The 10,375-nt window shown below is 53.8% G+C and overlaps 1 protein-coding gene across 1 annotated transcript; it reads left to right on the forward strand.

The window, feature by feature from the left end:
• The first annotated feature begins 6,569 nt into the window (after positions 1-6,569).
• Positions 6,570-9,885, forward strand: TAFA3 (TAFA chemokine like family member 3). The gene is made up of 4 exons (XM_032594363.1): positions 6,570-6,817; positions 7,500-7,649; positions 8,547-8,671; positions 9,780-9,885. The coding sequence occupies exons 1-4, from the start codon at positions 6,592-6,594 to the stop codon at positions 9,789-9,791; spliced, it is 513 nt and encodes a 170-aa protein (XP_032450254.1). The 5' UTR covers positions 6,570-6,591; the 3' UTR covers positions 9,792-9,885.
• Positions 9,886-10,375: the final 490 nt, after the last annotated feature.

Raw genomic sequence — 10,375 nt, forward strand, 5'->3', positions numbered from 1 at the left:
GAAGGGGACGGAAGGAAGGACACCCTCCAGATTAGACATCAGCTAGAACTTCCCCATTGTGACGGGGTGGGTGGTGTCTCCTCGCCTTCCGTTCCTAGCAGCTAGCCCGGAGGATGATGGAGCTGATGACCTCAGAGCGAAACCAGCAGCTTCGGCGACCGCTGGGTGTGAGGCACCTGGTGTGACAACACCTCTGTCTGAGGCTGCTGGAGTGAGAGTGAAGGCGAGCCAGCTGGTGCTGGGTGTGCTGTGGGGGTGTGAACGAGGCGGGCTGGAGTCGACCATCCTGAATTAGGGAGCTGGGGGTAACTTCCTGGGCTCCTGAGAGGGCCCTGCTCCCCATGACCTCTAGATCTGGGAGAGCGGTTACCACTCCGACTTCACTTTCTTTCTCAGGATCCAATTTCCTGTTCCCCCCCTTCCCCCAGCCCCATTTAGACCTCCCCTGACCACATCAGGGCTAGAGGAATATTTAGTAAGGATAACTACAATAACTGCTATTTATGGCGGACTTTCTATATAGTAGGCCCGCTACAAAGCACTTTCTATATAGTAGGCCATCTATACTGCACAGTAACACTTCAAGGTAGATTTTATTACGTTCTTTTTACCGATGACGCACCTGTCATTTTACAGAACTTGCCTCAAGAGGTCACACAGTCAGTGAGAGACTCACACCCGTGCCAGTCCCCAGACGCCCAAACTCGATTCCGTCTGATGAACCAAGCTAATTTGTCGGGATGGTGGAGGAAGGGTTAAGGAGGAGGTGAATGGCAAAGAGTGGGGCTTCTTCCTCTTCCACCTTCAACTCAAGACAGAGGCCGAACCTCCAGGCCGAACAAGTTCTGTACGTACCGCCAGGGGGAGACAGAGGCCAGGCTAAGCACCTATCTGAAAGGAAAAGGTGGCACTAACTTGATGTTCAAAGAGCCCTGTTCCCAAACCTGGTTTCAGGGAATTAATCAGTAGACCTCCAGAGAACCTCCTATCCCATGTACTGTCCAAATGAGGACAAGGCCCTTGTGGCCCTAATGCAAGACAGGAGTAGCCCTCAGGAATCACTGGCACCAAGTCTGTGGTTGGGATGCCATCTCTGTGCTCTGTGGGCAGAATGCTTCCTGAACGTAAGTCTCTCTCTTCCTGAGCTGAAGTGTGCCCCCAGAAGGGGTGGCTTTCCTGGCAGCTTCCAAATAAAAATCTCATAATGATCATTCAGGTCTTTATATTTGCTGTAATTATACCTGCACTCTGGGCAGAGACAGCCAGAAAAATAGAAGTCACAAAAAAAAAAAAGAAAAATCAGACCCAAAGGCACATAGAGTGGCAAACGCAAAGGGGGGTAAACAGCATGGTGCTGCTATGGGTATTTCCCTCCTGTTTGAGAAAAACAGGAACCAGCTGTCAGATAAATGGCATAAACAACAGCACAAGCAAAGACTGATGGAAAAATATAACATCCTGTCTATTTTTATTATTCAGTGTTTCTGGGACAGTTTGCTTACCACTTCTCTGTGTCATCCTGCTCCCTAATCCCTGCTCTTCACAGCACCCATCATGGTGTGGCTGCAAATAGGCCACAGAGCCAGGACAGAGAGACCCCTAGCTCTAGCACCAGATGGTCATCAGGGATGTCAGCAGCACTCTTGGGCTCCAGAGCAGCACCCCCCACCCCCCGACTAAATCCTAAGGCTCTTCTGTCTCTGAACATCTTACCTCTGATCCCTGGCATCATCACACTTCCTCCCTCCTCAGACTGCCCCAGAACCTGGTAAGAAGGTCATCACTTCTACTCATCCCTGAGGCAGCAGAAAGTGAGTGGGAAAAGTGGGTGGGGTAGGAAGGCAGACTTGGGAGATATTTTTCTCTGCTGAGAGCTGAGACTGCTCAGTGCCTGGCCCTGCCAGGAATGTGTGTGGCCCTAGCCAGTGAGGGCAACTGGGCATCCTCAAGACAGGCCCCTTATCCTAGGCCATGTGCAGTGGCTCAGAGTTCAGAACTAGGCTTTTCCCCTCTTACCTCTCCCCACCCCATTACTCCAATCCCAAAGCCCTCTTAAAGTAGAAGAGTGTTCCTCCCGTTAAGAGAAAAATTCACAGACCACTTCCTTCTTCCATTTGTCTAAGGCTTTCACATCCAAAATCTTACCCTGTAAAGAATTAGAAATTGCATTTATATTGTAGCTTATATAATGAACATACGGGCTCAAGTTTGGCTCTCAAGTTGGGGTTCACAGCCATCAACCATAGAGACCAATTATCAGCCCTCCTGCTTGCTCAGCCTCTACCTCATACCTCAGCTAGTCCCTTCCTGCCCCTGACCACACCATTCCTCCTGCTCTGGGCTGCCCGCCCCCACCCCCGGTACTGCCCCGCTGGCTTGCGGCCTCTTCCCACCTGGTTCCAGCTCCACTCTGCCTCAGTTTCTTTGGGGAAGAAGGGTCTGCTGTTGTGGGAAGGGGACAGAGGGAAGGACACCCTCTAGAGTAGACATCAGCTAGAACTTTCCCATTGTGACGGGGTGGGTGGAGCAAAGATCATTTGCTCTTCCCACCTGGATTTTAACATTTTCATAGTGGAGGGCTAACATACCAATCTAGAAGTGCATTGTCTAATAGAATTTGGTGCAATGCTGGGGATGTTCTGTATCTTTTCAGTACAGTAGTCCCTAGTTTCATGTAGCTATTGAGCACTTGAAATGTGGTGAGTGCAAATAAAGTGTTTAGGGGCACCTGGGTAGCTCCGTCTGTTAAGCCTCTGATTCTTGATTTCTGCTCAGGTCAAGATCTCATGGTTTGTAAGTTCTAACCGGCACAGAGCTCTGGGCTTACAGTGCAGGGTCCACTTCCACTTGGGATTCTCTCTCCCTCTCTCTCTGCCCCTCCTCCACTCATGCGCAGGTACCCATTCACACGCACTCTCTCTCTCAAAATAAATAAATTAAAAAAAAAGAAACAATGTTTAGATTTTATTTAGTTTATATGTAAATTTAAATTAAAAATTTTTTTGATGTTTATTTTTGAGAGAGAGACAGAATGAGAGTGGGGGAGGGGCAGAGAGAGAGGGAGACACAGGATCCAGGCAGGCTCCAGCCTCTGAACTGTCAGCACAGAGCCCCATGCAGGCTGGAACTCACAAACGGTAAGGTCGTGACCTGAGCGGAAGTCCCATGCTTAACCACCTGAGCCACCCAAGCGCCCCAATTTATATGTAAATTTATTTTTCTTTAGTTTTTCAAGTTTATTTATTTTGAGAGAGAGAGAGAGAGAGAGAGAGAGAGAGAGAGAGAGAGAGAGCATGAGCAGGGAAAGGGCAGACAGAACCAGAGGGGAAGAATCCCAAGCAGTCTTCAGGCTGTCAGCACAGAGCCAGCCAGATGCAGGGCTTGAACTCAGCTGTGAGATCGTGACCTAAGCGGAAGTCAAGAGTTGGAGGCTTAACCGACTGAGCCACCCAGGCACTCCCATATGTAAATTTCAATAACCACTTGTGGTTAGTGGCCATCATTCTGGATAGTGCACTTCTAGAATCTTCAAGACTCAACCCCCCTGGAGATCTTGGCAATCCCTCCTTATACTCAGCCCCCCACCCCCACCCCACAAGCCACAAGACGGAGAGTTTTCGGGGACCTCTCTGGCTTACCCGGCCTGCACCGGGGAGATGTTCACCCGGACTGCTGCGGCGGGGGCCGGCTGGGCCCTCCTCGCTCTTCTTCCATCGGCCGCCAGGGGCCGCTGCGCCCGCCTGTGCCCGCCCGCTCGCCCGCCGGGAGCTGTCCGAGAGGAGGCGGTGGCGCCCGCAGAGGGGCTGGCGGAGCGGGGGTGGCCCCCGGCGACCGGGAGGCGGCGGCAGCTGCGCGCGCCCTGGGCTGCCGGCGGGAGCCTCCGAAGGACCCCGCCTGAGCCTTGCGGAGCGGCGCCGGGCACGACCGTGATGCCAGTTTGGCCGGAGCCCCGTCGCCTGCCGGACGCCGCAACTTGGTGAGGGACACAGGGCTCCAGACTCGACACGCACCCAAGCCGGCCGCTCCGGCCCGAAGTCCGCCTTTCGGAGTCTTGGTGCCGGACTCAGAGGCAAGTGGGCACCGCCGAGGGGCAGATAGATCCGGAGGGTGGGGGCTCAGAATTTGGAGGAGTGGGCGAGCGCTGGAGGAGGCCGGGAGAAGGCAGTGCAAGCTTAAAGGCTCTTGTGGTCCACATCCTCGACTCCACGCTGTTATGCGGGCTGCTAACTCAGCCTCCCCATAGCCTGCATCTTGGGTTTGGGAAAAACAGCCTGGCAAACTGAGGCAGGAGAGTGGAAGCCCAGGAAAATCTCAGAAGCTTCCCTTCCCCGCCCCCTCCACCGTTTCTCTGAAGGAGGGAATAGAATTCCAGAGAGCTCAGCCCAAATGCACGCTGCCCATCTTTTGGGTCTTGGGGCTCATGGGAGAGTTGGCTTGGAGGGTGTGGCAGCTCAGAGAGAAAAGGGATGAGAACTGCCTGAGAGAAGACAAAGCTGGATTTGTAATGATGGGAATGAAGGTTCCTGAGGGCGACGGGGAGAGGAGATACCTACTCAGAAAAGAGATAAACCTTCTGGGAAGCTCTTGCCCGCGGAGCACACTCCTGGGGTATTGGCACCACTTCCTCCATCCATACCCATAGTCCTCTCTGGGCCCCACCTTCCCACCTGCCTCCGCTCCACCTCCCCTCAGAGGCTGAGGGATGAGAGGCCATAGGGAGAAATGGAGAAGCTGTTGAGCTGGGGCCCCTGAGGCTAGAGACTGAGAGGAACCCCATTCTAGCCCTCTGGAAGGGAAATGGGGGTGAGGGTGACAGAGCTGAGCCAGCTCTGTGTGAGTCCAGGACAGGGGTGCAGTGAGGGTCGGGGGTAGAGACAAAAGGATTCAAGACCTTGGGGTCTTTTCCAGGTGTCTCTTGGAGCAGAATTCTGTCAGAGCCTGCTCAGGAATCCTTCACTGGCCTTCAGCTCCCTCCACCCCCCACCCCAAGGCCAGAGTGGAGATAACTTTGATTCCTAGACCCCTCTCTACCATCCACCCCACTTTACCCTACCCCCATCCCCCCCCATGGGGCAGAGGAACCCTTAGGTTGCTCAGGCTAGCTGCCCTACCTGTTCCCACAGTCTGCAAGGATCCCTGCGAATTCCTAAGGCAGAGGAGAGACTCTGTGTCCTGCCCTGCACCTTGGGGAAGCATCAGAATTGGCCTCTACTTCAGTGCCACCCCTTGTCCTTACCCGGGCCCTCCCTCACCCCCTACAGGACCATGGGCTCCTTCTAACCCTTGCAGGCCCCAAAAAGTCTTTCTTACTTGTCCAGGTAGAGGGAGTCTGAGGCCAGTGGATGAACAGACAGAAGCTGAAAGATCCCCAAAAAGGTGAGTGAGGAGACAGTTGACATGGGAGAGAGTTGAAGTGGGGATGGGGGTCGGGGGAGGGGGGTGGTACAGAAATCAAGCACTCTGTCCAAAGTTCTGGCATTTGGCTTGGCCTCTGGTGTTCCCAGGATGGTGCTGACACCTGAGGGACCCCAATAATGTCCCAAGGGGCCAGCAGTGCAGCAGAGAGGATGGTCCAGCCTCCTTCTATGCCTGGGTAGCTCCCTGCTGCTCTATGCCTCTGCTTCCTTGGGATCCCCTCCATTTCCGGTTCCTCCTCTGGGATAGATGGGAGGCGGGACCCATCAAGGATGGGGGAAGAGGAGAAGCAAAGTGGTGCAGGAGGAATAGGGCAGGCTTCTGCGCTCTGGGCCTCTGCCACCCAACATGCTGCCTGGCCTTGGACAGTCATTTGACTTCTATTAACTATTAGCCCTAGTTTCATTTCATTTCATTTCTTTTTTTTTTTTTTTAATTTGAATCTGTTTAAATTGAATTGCGACCACATTCCCACAGTTCAAAACCCGAAAAAATAAAAAAGCAATAGGTAAGTCTCCCTTCTACCTCCATCTCTCAGCCAACCAGTTCCCCTTTTTGGTGGCAATCAATGTTACTATGTTTCGTTGGTACATTTTCCAGGGCTAGCTTATGCATATTTAAGCAACATATATAATCTTTCCCTTTTATGCATTTAATACACACCATCCTGCACTTTGCTTTTTAACCCCTTAATGGTGGATTATCGTTAGAGATCATTGCATGGCTCAGTACCTAAAGCATTTCCTCAGTCTATTTTATAGCTGCCTGGATGTAACTGCATTTGTACAGATGCTCCACAATGTATTTAGCCCATGCTTTATTGATGGCTGTTTAGGTTGCGTCCAGCCTTTCGAGTATCAGTTTGCTCATCTGTCAAATAGGTACAAATAATCCTACTTTGTAGGACAGTTGTGAAGGCTGCAAAAGCATGTATGTGAAGTGCTTGGGTCAAGGGCTCAAAAACTGGGAGTCAGCAGTATGGTTGCTTCTGTGTCACAGCCCTCCAAGGGACCACGTCTGGTTCATCCTTCAACACCCTCTTAAATGTTATCTCCCCTACAAAGCTGTCCGTGCTTTTCCCAGCAGGACAATCTCCCTGCTCCCTTTCCCTACTGTAGAGCTCACTACTTTGTATGGTTTGTGCCAGGCCGGGAGTTGCCTGGGGACAAGGTGTGCATGTCCTGCCCACCTCTGTGCCTTCCAGAGCGCGTGGCACAGAGGTGCTGGGGCTGGACTGTGGGGAGCTCCTGCCCAGAGTTGAGCAGGGTGTGTGCTTCACTCCGCAGGATGCGTGAGAGGACCTCTCAGAACTGGAGCACGGGCCCCTGGCTGCTGGCACTTTACCTGGCCTGGCTGTGGACCCTCCTCGCCTCAGCTTCCTTGCAGCCGCCAACTCCCACAGGTTTGGGGGAGGTGGCAGAGCCTGGGACAGGGTTTCTCAGGATGCCTGGAGAGCTGGACACCACCCCACCCTATTCCACACAGGCAGATCTCTGAGGCTGAGGGTGCAGATTCTAGGGGCTCTGATTCCTTCTCTGGTTTTCGCCCAGGAATATCCACCCCCCCTCTGCTATCCCAGCCCAGAGAAGGTGTGGGCAAACCCCTTGCTCACCTTTCCTTCCAGGCCAGAAGGTGTTCTGCAGGGAGAGAGGCCCTGGGGTGGAGGCTTAAGTCTTACCTCCTGGCCTAATTCTGTGGTTTTCCTTCTGGGATGGCTAAAGCCTGTGTTAAGCGGATGATCCTCTCCACGATCCTCTCCACGCATTGTAAGCCCCCGGGGCCCTTGCCCTCAACCGGACAAAACCAGAGGAAGTGGGGGCTGGTGGGGAATCCTACCTCTCTTCCACCCAAGGGCCAGGCTCCGCCAAAGAGGGCTGAGTGTGGCCTGACTGGGGAAGAAGGAAGGATAGGAACACTGAAGCAGCTGGAGGATTTCCTGTGTTTCCTCCTCCCCTGCAGTTGGAAATCTCTTGAACACCCCTCCCCTCGGCGGGGAGGAGGGCCTGGAGGATGTGCAGGGCAGGTGGGAGGGGAGCAGGGTTGCAGGCCTGGGCTGGGCACCTCATCTTGTCTGGCTACTTCAGTCCTTGTGAAGCAGGGCACCTGCGAGGTGATTGCCGCTCATCGCTGCTGCAACCGGAACCGCATCGAGGAGCGCTCCCAGACTGTCAAATGCTCTTGCTTTCCCGGCCAGGTGGCCGGCACCACGCGGGCAAAGCCCTCCTGCGTGGACGGTGAGTGAGAGGCCGGGACCCGGCGGGGAGGGCCCGATCACAGAGATAAGGAGGTCTGTCTAGGCCACACCATCTGCTCGGGATATGGTTTCATACCATCCCAGGGCTTTGGCAATTAGTCTCAAATGCTGGGTACCTCTGGGGGGAGGAGGGCAGACGGACCATCCCCACTTCATCCCTCCCTCTCATCCACATTCGCTGCCAGGCGCTACGCAGACGCCTTCTGTCACATGAATCCTCTCACATATCCTGCCAGACTCACACTTAACTCCCCCAGACCTTGACCTCTCCTCCTGCGCCTCTGAGGTCTCTTGAGGTCTCTTACACACACACACACACACACACACACACACACACACACACACCCCTGCCCATTCTCCTGTGGCCCTGACCTTCCCCTCACATGGACACAGATGTTTCACTCACCCCTCCCCCCCATGATTGCACCCATGCTTGTATGCTCACACTCACGTGACCATGTTGTAAACATGCCCACTTGTGCTCACATGCACGCCTGCTTTGCACTCCTGGTCTGTGGAGCCCTTTCACACTTGCTCACATACACCAAGTGGGTATGTTGAAGACCGTGCCTCTCTGCTAATGCCATGGTGACTCAACTGAAGGGTTCCTTGGAGAACTTCCCCTGCCTTCACCCCGTGCTGTCTTGGCGACACGTAGGGGTCAGTGAGATTGACTTTGATACGGTTGTGTGCCCCAGCCTCAGCCTGAGTACTGCCTTTCTGAGCAGCCCGGAGTAGGGGAAAGACAGGGGAAGGCAGGGCTCACAGCCAGCGGTGTGCAAACTTGCACTTCATTCCGCACAGACTCCCCACCCTTGACTGCACGCTGTACTCCAGGACAGCTTAGAGCTGCCCTCACTGCCTCCTGCTCCCACAGCCTCCATCGTCCTGCAGAAGTGGTGGTGTCAGATGGAGCCCTGCCTGCCAGGGGAGGAGTGTAAAGTGCTCCCGGACCTGTCGGGATGGAGCTGCAGCAGCGGACACAAAGTCAAAACCACCAAGGTATCCAGCGATGGCCACTTCACCCCACCCTACGCTTCCCCTATCACGTGGGCTGGAACCGGGGGCACGGGAGCCTGGGAGTCTAGGCTGTCGGCATCCCAAGGGGAGATCCGTGAAACATGTGGGCACATCCATGGTCAGTCCCCTGGACTATCCCGACTCCAGGGACTGGAGTTAGGGCCTCTGGATTTGAAATCTTATGTGTCCTGGGCAAATCCCTAATGCTCCATATGCCTTCGTTTCCTCTTCTTCCCAGGGTGAGTCTGACTCCCAGAAAATGTCAGGTCCTTAAGAACGAAGTAGAGAATTAGGAAATTGTTCAGATAATTCTGAGGGGAATCTCTGCCCACCCACCCCTACTGCAGACCCACCCCACCCCCGGGATTAACTCCCTGCAGCTCACACCTGTCCTCCTCTCATCTTACTGCAACAGCACCCAAGAGGATTATTACTTTCATGGTTTGCTGCCTGCCCCGCAGAACAAGGGGTAATTAAAATTTTATCAAACTCATTAGCAATTCCATGTGTGTCATAACTAATCAGTTGCATGGCTCTGTCATCAGCATTTGTGCAGATCAGTGACACTTGGGGCAAGCCAGAAGCCTGCCTTCTGCCTTCCCTTCCCACCACCACACAGAGCAGACAAGCAGACATGTAAACGGAGAGGAGAAGGTGGCCTTCAGGGTTCTGAAGAGAGCAACATATTCGTAGGACACAGAACAGGAGGAGTTACGGCAAGAAAAAGTGTGACTAGATGTAAAGCCGAGCGTCCTGTCTGCAAGCAGGCAAGGGAGACGCCATCCTGAGTATAGTCAAGACCGGAAGACGGCGAGACCCGCCAGAGAGCTCGTGACATTTGTCACTGTTTTATAGGTTTGGGTTTATAGCCAATATAGATTGCGGTGTTTGCAGTTTGGTTAGCTACTCCGAAGCAAGCAGTGGTGAGGGGTGCTTGATTTATGTTTGTGTGGGCCATGCCAGCCATGCTCTCCCAGCCTGCACTGCTTTAGGGAGAAGGGATCAACAGCAACGACCTTTATATGACCTACATCTCCTGGGGGGTCTTGGGCATTCCCTTCTCTAACCTTCCCCATCACCCGCTCTCTAGGTCACAAGATAGCTCCTGGGGTCACGGCCTGGACAAGACAGCTTGACTGAGCCCTGGACTGAAGAATGGTATCGTTATCAGCCAACAAAAATGGAGATTCACTTACCTGGACACACGCCCTGTGCCAAGTGCAAGATCACTTTTTCCAGGGACATTTCAACTGAGTTGCTCAGCCGATAAGGACGGATCTCCGGCCACATACCTAGTGTTGTGCTGGGTTCTCCTGGGGGACCCAGAAGAAGGTCAAGATACCGTCCCTGCCCTTGAGGGATGTCCAGTCAAATTGGAGAGTTGTTGAAAGACAATTGAGCTAATTTAGGTTAAGACACTGTGTGCGGCTTCCGGGTCACATGCTGTGGGCCTGTTGGGGGTGCGAGGGTGAGACTCCCACGGCCCTTCAGCCACCTCCTCGCCACAAGGCATGAAGACAAGAGGTCACATCCACCCCCCTCCACTTGCCTCCCTCACATGGGTCTGAACACCCAGCAAGCTGCCAACATGCTGAGGGGAAACCCCCTCCCCTTGATGAGAGACCAGCTGTATCTCATTTGCATGGGACCGGGTTGACTTGGGGAAGGAAAGCTGAGATGAAGCCA

This window comes from Lynx canadensis, chromosome C1, assembly GCF_007474595.2.
Source record: "Lynx canadensis isolate LIC74 chromosome C1, mLynCan4.pri.v2, whole genome shotgun sequence".
Classification (NCBI taxonomy): Eukaryota; Metazoa; Chordata; class Mammalia; order Carnivora; family Felidae; genus Lynx; species Lynx canadensis.

Coding starts and splice junctions, on each gene's coding strand:
- TAFA3 (XM_032594363.1), top strand. CDS start 6,592: ATGTCCTGCCCACCTCTGTGCCTTCCAGAGCGCGTGGCACAGAGGTGC. Junction 6,818..7,499: donor GCAGCCGCCAACTCCCACAG/GTTTGGGGGAGG, acceptor TGGCTACTTCAG/TCCTTGTGAAGCAGGGCACC. Junction 7,650..8,546: donor AAAGCCCTCCTGCGTGGACG/GTGAGTGAGAGG, acceptor CTGCTCCCACAG/CCTCCATCGTCCTGCAGAAG.